The sequence below is a fragment of the Lethenteron reissneri genome, chromosome 58 (genome assembly GCF_015708825.2).
Source record: "Lethenteron reissneri isolate LAM-NWPU_2019-01 chromosome 58, ASM1570882v1, whole genome shotgun sequence".
NCBI classification, from domain to species: domain Eukaryota; kingdom Metazoa; phylum Chordata; class Hyperoartia; order Petromyzontiformes; family Petromyzontidae; genus Lethenteron; species Lethenteron reissneri.
The window spans coordinates 3,255,675-3,274,426 of record NC_083836.1 but is presented as its reverse complement, the minus strand read 5'-3'; the positions used below and the strand labels follow the sequence as shown (position 1 = coordinate 3,274,426).

Sequence of the window (18,752 nt, the reverse complement as noted above, 5' to 3'; positions counted from 1 at the left end):
GGGGAGGGAGGGGCTGGGTGGGGGGGTGGGGCTGGGTGGGGAGGGTGGGAGGGGCTGGGTGGGGAGGGTGAGAGGGGCTGGGTGGGGAGGGTGAGAGGGGCTGGGTGGGGAGGGAGGGGCTCGGTGGGAGGGGTGGGGCTGGGTGGGGAGAGAGGGGCTGGGTGGGGGGGGTGGGGCTGGGTGGGGAGGGAGGGGCTGGGTGGGGAGGGAGGGGCTGGGTGGGAGGGGTGGGGCTGGGGGGGGGTGCGAGTGGCTGGGTGGGGAGGGTGGGAGGGGAGGGTGGTGCTGGGTGGGAGGGGAGGGGCTGGGTGGGGAGGGGCTGGGTGGGGAGGGGCTGGGTGGGGAGTGGGAGGGGTGGGGCTGGGTGGGGAGGGGCTGGTCCCCCCGTGGTGCCCTTATAAAACTCGACGTTTAACCTACTCACGCCGTCTTGTGCCCGCCCTCGCAGTCGGCCATATTTGCGGAATACACCACGCCGCCGTTGACCCTGGCCATTGACCGTGCAACCCAACGTTCCTACCAGCTCCCTCCGCAGGAATGTGTTTATTATTTTATTATTTCCCTTCTACGTGGCTTTACCGAAAGAACCAAGAAGATGAATCCCTGCAGTCACGAAAGCTTCAGATCGACATTTACAAGTCTGAGCTACGACGTTTCGTCAGTAATTGCAACCAGCTTCATCAGGCAGACGTCCAAATTTGTGGAGAAGTCCACCCGTCTCGTCCCTTAAGATTAGAGGCGGAGATGCGACGACAAAAACTCTTGCGACCTCTTCTTGGCAAGATAAATTCATTAATCAAAGTGAATTGTTGCTGGACTCATCCGTGTAATCGATTATCGCAACTACCATTCGATTAGTGTTAATCGAGGAATCGTAACGTCCCTCATTGAAACCAAGCAGGACCCATCGATTCCACAAACCCCGGGAACCGATGAGGAAGCAGAAATCGTGACCAGAATCGGAATCGAATCGCGACACCTGCTGAACGAGGGATCGTGTTGAATTACCGCCGCTCGCTACCCGGCGTCGTTCTGCAAGAGTCCGCGTCGATTTACCCCTCTCAGCTTCTGTTTACTCTTAGGGAAACCCCTTGCTTGCGTATACCGTACCCCCACCAGCCCTACCCCCTATCTGTGTACCCCCACCAGCCCTATCCCCTATCTGTGTACCCCCACCAGCCCTACCCCCTATCTGTGTACCCCCACCAGCCCTACCCCCTATCTGTGTACCCCCACCAGCCCTACCCCCTATCTGTGTACCCCCACCAGCCCTACCCCCTATCTGTGTACCCCCACCAGCCCTATCCCCTATCTGTGTACCCCCACCAGCCCTATCCCCTATCTGTGTACCGCAAGAGTGGTTAATGATGTCTGGGTCTGGGCTATAGAGTGGGTGCTGAGTTCTGGGTCTGGGCTCTAGAGTGGGTGCTGAGTTCTGGGTTTGGGCTATAGAGTGGGTGCTGAATTGTGGGTCTGGGCTCTAGAGTGGGTGCTGAGTTCTGGGTTTGGGCTCTAGAGTGGGTGCTGAATTGTGGGTCTGGGCTCTAGAGTGGGTGCTGAGTTCTGGGTTTGGGCTATAGAGTGGGTGCTGAATTGTGGGTCTGGGCTATAGAGTGGGTGCTGAATTGTGGGTCTGGGCTCTAGAGTGGGTGCTGAGTTGTGGGTCTGGGCTCTAGAGTGGGTGCTGAATTGTGGGTCTGGGCTATAGAGTGGGTGCTGAATTGTGGGTCTGGGCTCTAGAGTGGGTGCTGAGTTATGGGTTTGGGCTATAGAGTGGGTGCTGAATTGTGGGTCTGGGCTATAGAGTGGGTGCTGAATTGTGGGTCTGGGCTCTAGAGTGGGTGCTGAGTTGTGGGTCTGGGCTCTAGAGTGGGTGCTGAATTGTGGGTCTGGGCTATAGAGTGGGTGCTGAATTGTGGGTCTGGGCTATAGAGTGGGTGCTGAGTTCTGGGTGTGGGCTATAGAGTGGGTGCTGAGTTCTGGGTGTGGGCTATAGAGTGGGTGCTGAATTGTGGGTGTGGGCTATAGAGTGGGTGCTGAGTTCTGGTTGTGGGCTATAGAGTGGGTGCTGAGTTCTGGGTGTGGGCTATAGAGTGGGTGCTGAGTTCTGGGTGTGGGCTATAGAGTGGGTGCTGAATTGTGGGTCTGGGCTGTATAGTGGGTGCTGAATTGTGGGTCTGGGCTATAGAGTGGGTGCTGAATTGTGCGTCTGGGCTATAGAGTGGGTGCTGAATTGTGGGTGTGGGCTATAGAGTGGGTGCTGAATTGTGGGTCTGGGCTATAGAGTGGGTGCTGAATTGTGGGTCTGGGCTATAGAGTGGGTGCTGAATTGTGGGTCTGGGCTATAGAGTGGGTGCTGAATTGTGGGTCTGGGCTATAGAGTGGGTGCTGAATTGTGGGTCTGGGCTGTAGAGTGGGTGCTGAGTTGTGGGTCTGGGCTATAGAGTGGGTGCTGAATTGTGGGTCTGGGCTACAGAGTGGGTTCTGAATTGTGGGTCTGGGCTATAGAGTGGGTGCTGAATTGTAATTCTCAATAATCAGTCATTAATAAGTCATCAAAAAGTCATCATCATTCACCAGTCAATACTAATCGATATTAATAGTCGAGTCATCATCAATAAGTTATCATCAATAAGTCATCATCAATAAGTCCCTATACCAGGAAATGTCACTTGTATCATGACATTATATGTATAAAAATAACAATTATCGTACCTTTCTCAAAATCACCGTCCGATTGAGTTGTATAGTTAATAGGAGTGAGAATAATCACACAGGAGGTGCTTCATCTCATCCTGAGACGGTCAAACCTGAGCCCCGTGTCTAGATTCCGCGCACCTGAGATTTCGACATGAATTCACGACCTCGTGAATTTTCCCTTGAGCCGAAAAAAAAAATCTACGAACGGTTGGACATTGTTATTCTTGTAATTGTTTATTACAAGTCACATGCTTAAACCGAAGAAATATGTTGCTTCGATTAATCCGAAATCCACGTGATCGCCCCTACAGTACAGTAGTTGCCAGAGCTTTACAACAATGGGCGGAGTTTGTTTGGCGTTGATTGACGAGGCTCTGCTGCTGTCCACTTACTGGGCCGAGTCTTCTGCTGGGCGGGAGCCGGGGAAGTCTTATCATCACTGAGCACGCACATCATCGATCAAATGTTTTCTTTGTTGATTAACAAACTGTATTTTTTTAACAGAAACATAATGTATACCTATATCAGTGGTTTTTAGCATAGAGATCCGCGGAAAATGGTGACATTTTTGGATCATTCTAGAATTTGAATTATCACCGTCATTAGCGCAGATAATCGAGAGGCTGCTGTGCGTTCAAAATCACCAGTAGCCCAACACCACACTGGGCACAGACCGTCATCAATACTTCACATTTTGAAAAGTTTTTTTGTTTTGTTAAATACTTATTTCCCTCATTAAAATGCAAATCAATTTAGAACATTTTGACATGCGTTTTTCTGGATTTTTTTGTTGTTATTCTGTCTCTCACTGTTCAAATAAACCTACCATTAAAATTATAGACTGATCATTTCTTTGTCAGTGGGCAAACGTACAAAATCAGCAGGGGATCAAATACTTTTTAAATATTTTATATTAAGTTCACTTGCTTGCTTGCGCGCTTACGACCGTGCAAATATTTCGGTCGTTTTTTAACCCACTTCCCGTGATCCAATCGAGCTGACATTTTGCACACAGACTCGTTGTGCGTGACAATTTATTTTCGTGAAATTTTTTTTCCATAACTTTACACTTTTTAGGATTTTTTTTAAAAATATTTAATTACCAATTGCTTAATGGTGGCAGGCAATCATCTGACCCATAGGTGGAAGCCATCTCAAGCCAGAGGACGAGAGGACTCTAGCCGCCACGCATATAAAGGATTTATAGTGAAAAACTTTGTTTTTACGGGTTAATTTTTTCCCCTCACTGTAGGCCGTGGCTGGATCAAAAAACTGAAGGCCTCAGCGCGGCTGCCGGCTCGGCCACTCTGCGATTCCTTCGGAGCCGCTTGACCACCTACGCTGAAAATGATTCTGAACAAAAAAGTTATTCTAAAAAAAGATAAAGGCGCACCCCTGCAATTGCTGGCTCACGTCACTATGCATGTTGTATGTTCCTTCGGAGCCGCTGGGCCACCTCCTACGCTGAAAAGTTATTCTAATTAAAAAAGTTATTCTAAAAAAAGATAAAGGCGCAACCCTGCAACTATGTATGTGTGTTGTGTGGTCTGTATGTTGAACTTCTTTCGCACCGTACGTAGCCAACCGTGCTAATTGGAGGTGCCGGGAAGGGGGAGGAGGGGCGAAGGACAACAAACTAAACACAAAAAGCGATTCTAAAGAAATGAGTTTTTAATCACTGCTGGCGGAATGAGAATCACACAGATGTCAAGCCTAAAATATTATTTTATTTTTGAAAGCATTTCCCCCTTTTATCGTGATTCACGTAAGAAAAAAAAAGCACAGGGACAGACAGCCGTTTTCGTGGAATGTGACACGATCGGCCCCGTCGAGACGCGCGTGCGGGGACCGGCGAGGTTTTATCCAAAAGCAACAACGAAGAAGAAAAGAGACTTTCACCCGATTGCAAATGAAATTAGCGGCTCGCACGCGACTTCGAGGCTGCGACGGAGGGCGACATCTTTCCCACACGGGGAAAGCGAATTTTGTAATGGGTAATGCGGCTGGTTTTTTTTTGGGTTGGATCGCGTAAATATATGAACGTGTCGTTAAAACCCGCCACCACGCGTATTTACGCAATCTAAAATGAGATGTTTACGCGTTCTTACCCAAAAAAAACCTGAATTATGGATGATATTTGTCGCGAAAGCCTCCCGCGTGTTAATTTTGTCGTAATTAAATAATTGCACGCGCTTAAATATATATTTCATGAGTGGTACGTGTAAATATGCTAATGGAGAGGAGGGGGGGGGGGGGTTCATGATAGAGGTTTTTGGTGTTAGAATATAAATGTGTCGTTTAACCTGCCACCACCCGAATTGGACAATCAGTGTGGTTTGTCACGGTAGACGCAAAATGTAGCGAATTCGTGACGAGTACAGCTCACAACAGTTGCGTGTTGGAGAGTAAACCCAGGACAACATTTACAATTATAGTGTAGTGTATAGTGTAGTGTATAGTAGTGTAGTGTATAGTGTAGTGTAGTGTATAGTAGTGTATAGTGTCATGTATAATGTAGTATACTAGTTCAGCACACCGGTTGCGTGTTGGAACGTAAACCCACTACAACATTTAAAATTATAGTGTAGTGTATAATAGTGTATAGTTTGGTGTATAGTATTGTAGTGTATAGTGTAGTGTATAGTGGCATGTATAATATAGTATACTAGTTCAGCACACCGGTTGTGTTTTTGAGAGTAAACCCACTACAACATTTACAATTATAGTGTAGTGCATAGTGTAGTGTATAGTGTGGTGTATAGTAGTGTAGTGTATAGTGTCGTATACTAGTTCAGCACACCGGTTGTGTGTTGGCGAATAAACCCACGACAACATTTGTGGGCTTACGATTGCCTGATCTGAAAACGTTTAGGGCATTTTTTTGTGGTTGTTTCTGCAACCGATTTCAAGCAAAGAGCGACGCGCGGAGCAACTCATAACAACAACAACAACTGTGTTTGTGTGTTACTTCATTAATAACACTGGCCAACAAAAAAAAGACTTTTTTCTGGCCTGGACTTTTGCAGCTGTTCTAGACTAATTTCAGGGTGCTGATTCCTAATCTGATCTCAGATTTGCTCTATCACATCTCATTTTTATGCTATCGGCATACCCCATTTTCATTGATTTTATCCGAAATTAACTCTGTCACTTATGATTGCAAGTTGTCGCGAGTCAGTGACTGCTTTAGTGTTAAAATATGGTGCTGTATTTTTAGGATAGTGTGTTTATAATATAATTTTATGTAGATATCCACATTTATTTAATATTTTTCTTCTGCAGTTTTTATTGAAAATGCAATATTTGATATCTCAAAAACCCGATGTGATAGACAAAAACTGATTTTCCAGATTTGGAATCAGCACCCCAAATTACCTTAAAACCGTTGGAATACCTTATGCCAGAAAAAGTGTGTTGACCAGTGATATTTAACGTTTACAGCACACGATGTCAATGTCGTATTTGACGAGACGTAGGCAACTTTGGTTTCGAATTCGTCGGCGTTGAACGTAACGCATCCTCGTCATCTTATGCCAGACAAAGTGTGTTGACCAGTGTTATAATCACAGAATCCGCCGCAGGGCAAGAGATCCGCACGTCGCACCGGGGAAAGCGAAAGCCGGGAGAGCGCGGGAAATTCGCCGCGACATCCCCCGGCGCTGTGACGGGAGCCACGGTGAGGGACGTTCTTCTTTGCTCTCCGTCGCTAGAGAAAAGCCTTTGGAAGGGACCCCCGGACTCGGTACAGGTTTGAAGCTTTCGTGACTGCAAGGATTCATACTCTTAGGTTTTTTCGGTAAAGTCACGTAGGTAAAATTTTTAAAATTTTTATTTTTTACCTACGTGACTTTACCCGAAAAAAACCTAAGAGTACAGGTTCACAGCTTGACGGGGGCGCTTCGCTCGGAGGCATCGTGGTCGTCGTCGTCGGCGTTCGAGCGATTGGATGGATCTCAACGGTGCTGGTTCAGTGTCGGTTGGGGTCCCGTTAGCATTAGAACCCCCCCTCCCTCCCCCCTCTGCCACCCGGGGAAGGCCATTTAAAGAACAAAAAAACACGTGGACATTCAGGACATTCGTTTCTGACTTAATCTTTTTACGTTTGGCTAGGCTGCAGGGGCGGCTGCGGCGGTCACAGCCGCCGGGACCCCCCACAACTCCCCCCCCTCCCCTCCACCATCCACCCCCCCCACCCCACTTCACTTGACGCGCTTCATGCCGCGGCCCATGAGACACGCGAACACGGTCATGACCATGCGCGGCTTCACCTCGACGAGGTCGTCGGGCAGCGCGTAGACTCGCGCGCCGATCTTCCGCGCCATCGAGATGGCGTACCTGCCGGCGACGAGGGAGGGAGAGGGGAAGGGAGAGAGGAGAGAGAAGGGGGGGGGGCACAGTCGGGTTAAAAATAATTTTGGGAGTTTCTGTTCCCACTCTGCCCCCCCCCCTCTTCCGTTCTGTGATCGGCGTTTTGTGCCTGTATAAAATAAACGTGTTTTTGAACACTTCTGATAATTTGCAACAACCATACCACATTTCGATTTAAGCTTTCGTGACTGCAGGGATTCATCTTCTTGGTTCTTTCGGTAAAGTCACGTAGAATGGAAATAATAAAATAATTAAAATAAACATAATAAAATAATAGACAGACTCTGTCTACTTGACAGACCTGTTCTCCACCTGAGGACGGCTGCTTGCGTTGTGGCCGAAACGTCGTGAGAATTATTTTATTATGTTTTATTTTTATTATTTTATTATGTTCCTTCTACGTGACTTTACCGAAAGAACCAAGAAGATGAACAATACCACGAGACATGTGGCCGCCTCCGGGCTCTGGAGACCACCTGGAGAACATTCCAGGCACGCGTTGACAACGATGGCGAACAAGTGGAGACTCTTAGACTTTCTGAAGCTATTAACATCACATTTGTTATCATGTTACAATGCTATTACCCGTTCTTTTTCCATTAAAAACGATAGTCTCATTTAAGTGTTAACATTTTCCAAAGCACCCTGTATAGTTTTCGATTTAAAGCTTTCGTGACTGCAGGGATTCATCTTCTTGGTTCTTTCGGAAAAGTCACGTAGAAGGGAAATAATACAATAATATAAATATAAAACAAGAAAAAATTCTCACGTTTCGACTGCAACACAAGCAATAATCATCAGGTGTGATATCCACAGAAAGAAAATTTGTGGATTTCACACCTGATGATAATTGCTTGTGTTGCAGTCGAAACGTCGTGAGAATTTTTTATTGTTTTATATAAATATTATTTTATTATTTCCCTTCTACGTGACTTTACCGAAAGAACCAAGATTATTAAACTATTCTTTATTTTACCAGGTAAGGCCCACCGAGCTACGTAGCTCTTTGTCAGAAGTGACCTGGCCACAAACGATAGCCCAATGAAGTGTATCATCACGTGTAAATGTACAGCAGCCAAATAATCTAAACGCTTGATGGTGATTTCAAAATGTGGGGGGAAAAACCAGAGGACCCGGAGAAAAATCCACGCGACCACGGGGGAGAGAGACACCGCAGACTCCACATATACAGCAGGAGTCAGGGTCGGGATCGAAGCCACGACCTCCTGTACACCAGGCGAGGGAGTTAACATCTCATAGCCACCGTGATGATGATGATGAGAGAGAGAGAGACACGCAAACTCCAAATATTCAGCAGCAGGAGTCAGGGTCGGGATCGAAGCCACGACCTCCTGTACACCAGGCGAGGGAGTTAACATATCATAGCCACCGTGATGATGATGATGAGAGAGAGAGAGACACGCAAACTCCAAATATACAGCAGCAGGCGTCAGGGTCGGGATCGAAGCCACGACCTCCTGTACACCAGGCGAGGGAGTTAACATCTCATAGCCACCGTGATGATGATGATGATGAGAGAGAGAGAGACACGCAAACTCCAAATATTCAGCAGCAGGAGTCAGGGTCGGGATCGAAGCCACGACCTCCTGTACACCAGGCGAGGGAGTTAACATATCATAGCCACCGTGATGATGATGATGAGAGAGAGAGAGACACGCAAACTCAAAATATACAGCAGCAGGCGTCAGGGTCGGGATCGAAGCCACGACCTCCTGTACACCAGGCGAGGGAGTTAACATATCATAGCCACCGTGATGATGATGATGAGAGAGAGAGAGACACACAAACTCCAAATATACAGCAGCAGGCGTCAGGGTCGGGATCGAAGCCACGACCTCCTGTACACCAGGCGAGGGAGTTAACATCTCATAGCCACCGTGATGATGATGATGAGAGAGAGAGAGAGACACGCAAACTCCAAATATTCAGCAGCAGGAGTCAGGGTCGGGATCGAAGCCACGACCTCCTGTACACCAGGCGAGGGAGTTAACATCTCATAGCCACCACTTGGCCCGCCCTGGGAAGCCTGAAGTGTGGTCTCTCACTTGGCATTGTCCTGCTTCTCCTTGAGGTCGAGAAAGCCGGTCTTGATGATGTCGTAATTGATGGAGCCGGGCTGGATGGCATCGATGAGGTCCAGCACCGCATGGCTGCTGCTTATGCTGGTGTCCTGCAAAAGACAACGATCCACCACACCACACGACCCTCACGTGTAGCCTTGAACGGTCTGTCACCACGGCGCCCGTGCCAGACGGGGTGCACTTTGAGGTCACGCGAAGTGTCGAAGGCTCGCCGTAAGGTGACCGAACCGGGGTGACATGGGTGAACTGTCTGAGATGACGTTGCAGATGCACCACCAACAGACACGGATACACGGCGATGGTGGTAGCGGGGATGGTGATGGCAGCGTTAGCGACGCACCCTGAAGCTGGAGATGAAAGACTTCTTCCTGGCCTCCTCCAGGCTCTCGTTCACCCAGCCGATGATGATCTCGTCGTTCACCTTCTGCCCATCACCCAGGTCCTCCAGAACAATCAGCGTGTACCTGGAGACACGCACGCGGCCAACTCAATCAATCAAACTTGATTTCAACGAAGCGCTATTCGCTATTCGTGCAAAAGCACAGCTGGTAGGAACGTTGGGTTGCTTGGTCAATGGCCAGGGTCAACGGCGGCGTGGTGTATTCCGCAAATATGGCCGACTGCGAGGGCGGGCACAAGCCGGCGTGAGTAGGTTAAACGTTGAGTTTTATAAGGGCACCACGGGGTGACCAGCCCCTCCCCACCCAGATTCTGATCGTTCACGCGGAGGCCTCACCGTCTCATGATCTGCCACACGAGCGCCAGGGTGAGCGTGGGGTTGCCTTCGTACAGGTCCTGCCCCGCGATGCCAACCAGGGAGAATCCCGAATTCTTGCCCAACGTCACCGCGTAGTTGCAGTTCTCAAGCTGCGGACAAAAGACAAAGAAGAAAAAATGATGATGATGAAAATATGTATGATAAAGTAATGTAAAAATGTGTAATAATAAAGTATTCTTGGTTCTTTCGGTGAAGTCACTTGGAAGGGAAATAATAAAATGATAAAAATTTAACAATCAAATTCTCACGAGGTTTCGATTGCAACACAAGCAATCATCATAATTCCGGTTGTTGAGGCTGAAGCACTTTTAAAATAAATCTAAAAACTTACTTTTTTAAAAAACTCTTTGGTTCTTTCAGTTACTTTTTTTACTTGGTTGATGATGATTGCTTGTGTTGCAATCGAAACGTCGTGAGAATTGTATCGTTTTATTTTTATTATTTTATTATTTCCCTTCTACGTGACTTTACCGAAAGAACCAAGAGTAGGAATCCCTGCAGTCACGAAAGCTTTAAATCGAAAAATAATAAAGCAATGAATGTATATTTAAAATATTTTTAATCATAAGAAAATAAAAAACAAATAAGTATAACCCGTAAAAACAAAGTTTTTCACTATAAATCCTTTATATGCGTGGCAGCGAACTTAATATAAAGGATTTAAAAATATATTCGCCTGTGGAGGACGCGGGGATTGATCCCGCAACCTTTGGCATGGGAAGCGAGGGCGCTACCAACTGCGCTACTCCGCCACGGCCTGTGGAGGGGTTACGCTCTGGACTCTTACACTCTGACGTTCAGCCAAAGCCATGAATGCGTTCTATTTGAAAATATGTAAAATACATTTTTTTTTGCCTAAAAAGTGTAAAATTTTGGGAATTTTTTTTCACGAACAATAATTGTCTGGCACAACGAGTCTGTGTGGAAAATGTCAGCTCGATTGGATCACGGGAAGTGGGTTAAAAAACGACCGAAAGATTTGTACGGTCCTAAGCAAGCAAGCAAGCACGCAAGCAAGCAAGCAAGCACGCGAACTTAATATAAAGGATTTAAAAAATTACACTAAATATATTATGTTTAAAAAACAATAGGGCCCCCTCTTTTTTTCCACTGGCACACGTGACCCGAGCCAGCACAGGGCGATTTCTCTCGCTACGCGGCGGGGACAGGTTTCCCTCCGCTTATTTGCCGTGACCGTGACCTCACGAATTATGAATCCTCAATCTCAGGGCCAAGGGGGTGGGGACTATTGAAGCGATGTTGGTGGGGGTTTTTGGGGGGGGGGGGATTTGGGGGGGGTAGGTGGCGATGACGTCACTAGGGTTCACCTTCTTCATGTGGGCACTCAGCTTGGCGTACGGCGCCTTGTTCACCTTGTCCCAGTTCACCTTCGTTTGGATCCTCTCGTACAGCTGGAAGATGACCTGCGCGTCCGTGAGGTCACTGCGGGGCACAACAAAGATCCCCCGTGTGGCCTCAACGGACCGTTGGGGCAAGTGCTGTTGTGAAGGCCGGCACCACCCATAGTGGCGATGTTGCTTACACATCGCACGAGGTACTCATTTGAGGCTGAGTCGACCTAGGGGAGGCCCAGGACCGGTTTAGATAATCGTCACCGGGTGTTGGTCGTGAGCGGGAATGAAACCCGGCTCGCCGGGTTCGAAGCGCAGTGCGCTAACCGCTGTGCTACCGCTCCCCACACACACAGATACAAAGACAAAGATCCCCCGTATAGCCTTAACAGACTGTAGGGGCAAGTGCTGTTAGCGAGCACCTATGAAGGCCGGAACGGTACACGAGGGGGTGGGTGGCCAGCACCACGCCCGACCGCCTTTGTCTCCCTAGCGGCGATGTTTACACACCGTACCAGGTACTCATTTGAGGCTGAGTCGACCTAGGGGAGGCCCGGGACCGGTTCAGATAATCGTCACCGGTGTTGGCCGTGAGCGGGAATTGAACCTGTGTCGCCAGGTTCATAGCGCAGCGCGCTAACCGCTACACTATCGCACACACACACGCACACATACACGCACACATACACGCACACACACACGCACACATACACGCACACACACGCACGCGCACACATACACGGACACGCACACATACACACACGCGCACACATACACGCACACATACACGCACACATACACACACACGCACATACATGCACACATACACACACATACATACACACATACACACAAACGCACACACACACGCACACACACACGCACACATACACACACATACACACACACATACACGCACGCGCACACATACACGGACACGCACACATACACACACACGCACACACACACGCACGCACACACACGCACAGATACACACACATGCACACACACACATACACACGCACACACGCGCGCGTGGTGTCGCATCCAAACCGTGACCCAAGAACGCCCGCGGCTCACCTGTACAGGTGATTGACGAAGGGAATGACCCCGAGGGAGTTCATCCAGTTGCGGAACTGCCGCTCCTCCCTCGTCTCGCCTGGCGACACGGCACACGCGCTCGGGGTTAGCGGGGCGAGGTGGTGGACGGCGTGGGTTGTCACTCCCACGCGTCACCCTCGCTCACCTGCTCACCCTCACCTCACCGCCGCTCACCCCATGCCCGCGCCGCATGCGTCCGTCACGCACAGAGAGAGCGGAGAGCGAAGCTCATGCCATCACCAGCAAGCATCTGCCACATCCACAACTGTCGCCACTAATAAGCACTTGCCCCAACAGTCTGTTGAAGGCTATACGGGTTGTGGGGGGGATCTTTGTCTTTATCTTTGTGAGCGTGCGAGTGATGAGTGTGTGTGTGATTGTAGAACACTAGGGGGGAGCGGTGGTGTAGCGGTTAGCGCGCTGCGCTACTGAACCTAACGACCCGAGTTCGATTTCCGCTCACGGTCAGTGACGATTATCTGAACCGGTCCTGGGCCTCCTCCTAGGCCGACTCGGCCTCAAATGAGTACCTGGTACGGTGTGTGAACATTGCCACTGGGGAGACAAAGGCGGATGGGCGTGGTGCTGACTACATACACTCGCTAACGGCACTTGTCCCCAATAGTCTGGTAAGGGTATACGGGGGATCTTTGTCTTTGTAGAACACTGGGTGTTGATACGCGTGGCTTCCGTGGCAATTTGGATTCGTTTAACTCATCAATGTTACCACATTATTATGAATAATGTCATTATTGCCATCCTTGCGAGCATTGCCATATTTAAAGTGTAACACGTGTTTCTGTTTAGTCTTTGTGTGCCGAGTCCAAATGTTAATTGAAGACAAGATAGCGATGCCATGAACCTGCGGATGTGGTTGGACATTGCTGCTGCTTCTTCTTCTTCTGTTGTAGCACAAATCCCTGAAAAGCCCCTTTGAGACCAAAAGACAAGGAAGAACATCTTCCCCGAGGCAACGACAGCAAGGGACCACCTCACCAGACTCGAGAGATCGAGAGGCGCCAGGAGGTGGCAGCACAGACGAGGAGCGGCCCTCAGCAACAGCCACGTGGCGGTTGGTGGTGAGCCGGCGCTACCCAACAACTGCCCGAGCTCTGCGATCCTGTATATATATCGGACCAATTAACGGGGGTTTATATGTGCGTGTTACATGAAGAGCCACTTTATTTAGGGTTTTACAAAATAAGGAACCCTCGCATGTATCTTCCTCCGAACGTCCCCACTCCGCTACGTGAGTCTATGGCTCTCTGTGTGAGTCTATGGGTCTCTGTGTGAGTCTATAGCTCTCTGTGTGAGTCTATGGCTCTCTGTGTGAGTCTATAGCTCTCTGTGTGAGTCTATAGCTCTCTGTGTGAGTCTATGGGTCTCTGTGTGAGTCTATGACTCTCTGTGTGAGTTTATGGGTCTCTGTGTGAGTCTATAGCTCTCTGTGTGAGTCTATAGCTCTCTGTGTGAGTCATTGGGTCTCTGTGTGAGTCTATGGCTCTCTGTGTGAGTCTATGGCTCTCTGTGTGAGTCTATAGCTCTCTGTGTGAGTCATTGGGTCTCTGAGTCTTTGAGTGATGGGAGCGGTAGGCGCGCTGAGCTACAAACCCGGCGACCCGAGTTCGATTTCCGCTCACGGCCAACGCCAGTGACGATTATCTGTACCGGTCCTGGGCCTCCCCTAGGTCGACTCAGCCAAAAAAATAGTATCTGGTGCGTAGTGTAATCATCGCCACTTGGGAGACAAAGGCGGTCGGGCGTGGTGCTGGCCACCCACCCCCTCGTGTGCTGTTCTGGCCTTCATAGGTGCTTGCTAGCAGCACTTGCCCCAGCATTCTTTTAAGGCTATACGGGGGACCTTTGTCTTTGTTCGCCTCCTAATGTTGGGGTCCAGTGGAACAATCTGTCAGTCGCCTCGCTGCAAGGCCTCCTCTGGGGGTGCACAGCAGAGGAAACGCGACGTCCCATCTTCGAGTGCGGACGTTTGGGCATCCCAAATGTTCCTGGGCATTTAAAAAAATTAAAGCAGCCGAGTCTTCAGACTCTGCCTTCCCGACAGACCTGTTCTCCACCTGAAGACGGCTGCTTGCGTTGTGGCCGAAACGTCGTGAGAATTATTTTGTTATGTTTTATTATTTTATTATTTCCCTTCTACGTGACTTTATCGAAAGAACCAAGAAGATGAATCCCTGCAGTCACGAAAGCTTTAAATCGAAATTTAATTATGTTATTATGTTTTATTTTTATTATTTTATTACTTCCCTTCTACGTGACTTTACTGAAAGAACCAAGAAGATGAATCCCTGCAGTCACGAAAGCTTTACATCGAAATTTAGCGGCCGAGTCCTTTCACCGCCGCCACCACCACCATCACCACCACCGACGACAAAAAAGTTAATTCCTGAGTTCCCACCACCCAAGCCGCACCGCCGTGCACAAGAAGCAACGGACCGATAAGCGCCCAAAGGCCGTCTGGCATCTGCATGCACGGGCAACGGTGGAGAGAGCAGAGGGCAAGTGGGCGAAACGTGAAGGGAGTAACCGGGTGATGAGGGACGCGGTTGCCACGTTGATATTCTTTTCTCGCAGAGATCCTATTTCCCCTGTCGCCTGTGAAATCTCAAAATGCTTATTGTCGGATGTGTCGAAATATTTTATTTTTTATTTTTTATTTTTTTTGAACTATGTTTTATTTTATTTACCGGGTTAAAAAAAAACCCACCGAGCTACGTAGCTCTTTCACAGGAGCGACATGGCCACAAATGACAGCTCAACGAGGTGGCTTATCATCACGAGGGACAATATAGCAGCAGCAAACTACTCGAAACGTGCGATGTCGATTCTGAAAGTCGAGGGGGAAAACCAGAGGAACCGGAGAAACATCCGCGCGACCACGGGGAGATGAGAGACATGCAAAACTCCAAATATACAGCAGGTGTCAGGGTCGGGATTGAACCCACGACCTCCTGTATACCAGGCGAGGTAGTTAACATCTTGCCACCGTAGCGCCCCCGAAACTTCACCAGGCGAGCCACCATAACCACCACCACCACCACCGCCGATCCCCACCTCGGATCCCAGCAAGGATCCCACTTCCCCGGGACCGAGCCCGAGACCCGGGCTTTTTCGTTTCATCATCCATCATCACCACCATCACCATCATCACCAACATCACCGACATCACCGTCACCACATCCGCCTTGACAAAAAAGGCCCAAAGCGTTAAACGCAAAATGCAGGCACGCACGTTAATCCCGGCACGGGGGTCAAAAACAAGCCGCAGTTCGTACGGAGTGCGCTTGCACAACAACGTCTGGCTAACCCCGGCAGCGTTTGTCCAACGAGCCCTCGCTCCGCTGATGAGACCCGGAAGGTCGAAACCGATTCCAGAGTTCGCTCGCCGAAGCAAAGTGCCGCTTGGTAATGTTGGTCCTGAATGCCAGTAGGTCGATGGACTGCTCACCCACCACTCTTATCCACGGTCACGGTCAAGGCAATTTCCCAAACAAAGCAACGGGTACGGGTCGGCGGATCGCGTCACATCTGTAGCCTTGAGCCAGTGGTGGAAGATCCTGTGACGGTTCCACCTGAAGACGGAAGCTTGTGTTGCCTCCGAAACGTCGTGATTTTTATTTTATTTTACTTTTATTAATTTAAATTTAAATGTTTTACCTACGTGACTTTACCGAAAAAACCCAAGAATATGAAGTTCCACGTCCCTAATGGAAGGATCGAGTCCATCCGCACAAAGCAGTGATCAAATTTTATAAACTCTGGAGGGCCCACGACCGTGCCGAGTGGCGAGAACCCACGTCACGTGCCAATCAGGTGCAAAGCGTTGCCGGCGTTAGCACCGGATAGGCACGGGGCGGGCAGGAAACAAAGCTCCTCGTGAATGTGCGATTGTTCATTTACGTGACAAAGTGGCCGGGCGAACATGATGGTGTGGCGGGTGTGAATGCGTTAATCGCGGACGAGGGGCGTCTGGTGCATCGCTATCATCTTCAGGACTGCCACAAAGTAAACTTTTGCATGAAATGCCGATGTCCTTTGGCCACATTCTGCCCGAGGAATTCTAGAATTATTAAAATAATAATACAGTGGACGATTGATGCATGGATTGGGAGGTGATCTGATCTGTCATTGGTGGATTGTTCGAATAGAGGGTAACGATATCCTTTTATCATGGAAAGGGACTTGGTGGCCATCCTGTACCGCCTCTGGGGTTGCCGGTTTAGTCGTCGTCAAAGTCATCTTTGCTTTCCTTCTCCACGTTCCAGATTTTCTTCCGCCGGCTCCTTTCCAAAAAAGCGACGTGAACCGTTGCCTCGAGAAAATTAAGTGGGGGAGGTGGGGAGGGGGGGGGAACCATCGGTAAAATCACGAGACATCTGACAGCGGGGAATGGGTACACGGGAACACCCGACGGAGCTGATGGAAATTTACAAGATACGCGATGAACGTTACTCGGGAGGACATCGCATAACCCAGTGTCACCCTGGAACGAGACAGACGGCGGTCGGCGTCGTATTGGAGCTCTTCCATGAGGTGCCGCAGTGGCGAGATGTCAACTCCCTCGCCTTGTATGCAGGGGGTAGTGGGTTCGATTCGAACCATGACGATGTCTGCTGTATATTTGGAGTTTGTGTGTCTCTCTCCCTGTGGTCACGTGGAATTTTGTCTGGGATCCTCCGGTTTTTTCCCCTCCACATTTAGAATCGACAACACCACGCGTTCAGAGTCTTTGGCTGTTGCTGTGAATTCCCACGTGATGATGACTAGCCCACGTTCGTTGAGCTATCATTTGTGATCGCCAGGTCGCTTATGAAAAGAACTACGCAGCTTCGTGGGCCTTACTTGGTAAGATACAAGTCGTAATGAAGTACAAAAATATAAAAAGAACTTCGATTTAAAGCTTTCGTGACTGCAGGGATTCATCTTCTTGGTTCTTTCGGTAAAGTCACGTAGAATGGAAATAATAAATAATCAGGTGAAGAACAGGTCTGTCGGAAAGACAGACTCTGTCTTACCGACAGACCTGTTCTCCACCTGAGGACGGCTGCTTGCGTTGTGGCCGAAACGTCGTGAGAATTATTTTATTATGTTTTATTTTTATTATTTTATTATTTCCCTTCTACGTGACTTTACCGAAAGAACCAAGAAGATTACTAGGTTTTGTTTTCATTCGTACCTGATGATGAGCTTCATGTATTATTTTCTCTTTCTACGCGACTTTACCGAAAGAACCAAGAAGATATAAAAAGAAGTGAAGAAAATTAATGATAGTTATTTAGTTTTAGTTATTAAACCGCTGGTCAGGGCGCGAGATTTCCGCAGGAAAACTTCTGCGACGGCGGTCCCCCCGAGGACCACTCGGCACCGCCGTGCTGTTCGGAGGAAGAGGTCAGAGGTCACGACGGCAACGCGGCCCTAAAAGAGTGCCCGCGGCCAGCGGCTCATAGGGCCAGCAGCCTTGCACCAGGCACTCATTTAAGGCTGAGTCGACCTTAAGGGAGGCCCAAGGGACCGGTTCAGATGTTCTTCGCCAATGTTGCTCGTGAGTCGGGAGTCGAACTCGTGCCGCCGGTTTCGAAGCGGGCGGCACTAACCGCTGCACCGCTGCTCCCCGCCAACCCAACCCACTGCACTGGGCAATCGCTGCTGGACATCTGTGAAATAAACAGCCGCATAGCTCATTGGATTCCTCCGGTCTAAATAAACAATCTGACCGCCACTGGCCCGCTCGCTGTTGAGCACGTGGGTTCACCACCGGCCTGCAGGGTTCACAAAATGGGATTCGTCGAAGTCTGGACACGACACCGATGGCGTGCCAGGAAATACGCCGGGCGTGCGACCGAGAAAAAAAGAGCAGAAAGACAACTTTTTTAACGATGGAGCTCGCACGACAAAGACGACAGTCACCGCATTCGCGAGGCGCTTTCAGATGCGCTCCCGCGGCCGTCTGGAACGCTCTTCCTTCCGATATTAGGATGCCGCTGGGAGCTATGCATTTTTAAATCATCTCAATTGAAAACTAATTTCTTTCGAACTCCTTTTTGTGTTTAGTTTGTTGTCCTCCCTCCTCCACCCCTCTGAGCGGACACATCCGATTAGCCCGGTTGGCTACGTATGGCGCGAAAGAAATTCAACGTACGTTACACGCACACGCACATTCTTGGACAACGCGATGAGAAAACAAGAGGCTGAGCCACAAGGGTTGTTGCGACTGGGAAAATGGGAGGTTGGACGCAATTGGGGGGAGGTGAATCCAATGTGATGCCCTCGAGCGGAGCTGCTCCGTGGAGAAGAAAGGCCGACGATCGGCGCACTGCAGCCGGCGGTCGTGGA

The 18,752-nt window shown here is 49.3% G+C and overlaps 1 protein-coding gene across 1 annotated transcript in view; it reads right to left on the bottom strand.

Moving 5' to 3' along the window:
• Positions 1–2,915: 2,915 nt before the first annotated feature.
• Positions 2,916–18,752, bottom strand: part of LOC133357496 (plastin-3-like) — a 59,954-nt gene continuing 44,117 nt past the window's right edge. The window contains exons 11-16 of the mRNA XM_061575459.1: positions 12,381–12,459; positions 11,277–11,391; positions 9,907–10,037; positions 9,511–9,634; positions 9,135–9,259; positions 2,916–7,035 (exon numbers count right to left, since the gene is read on the bottom strand). Of these exons, the coding sequence (XP_061431443.1) occupies positions 6,900–7,035; positions 9,135–9,259; positions 9,511–9,634; positions 9,907–10,037; positions 11,277–11,391; positions 12,381–12,459 (710 nt within the window). The 3' untranslated portion in view covers positions 2,916–6,899. The remainder of the gene's footprint in view (positions 7,036–9,134; positions 9,260–9,510; positions 9,635–9,906; positions 10,038–11,276; positions 11,392–12,380; positions 12,460–18,752) is intronic.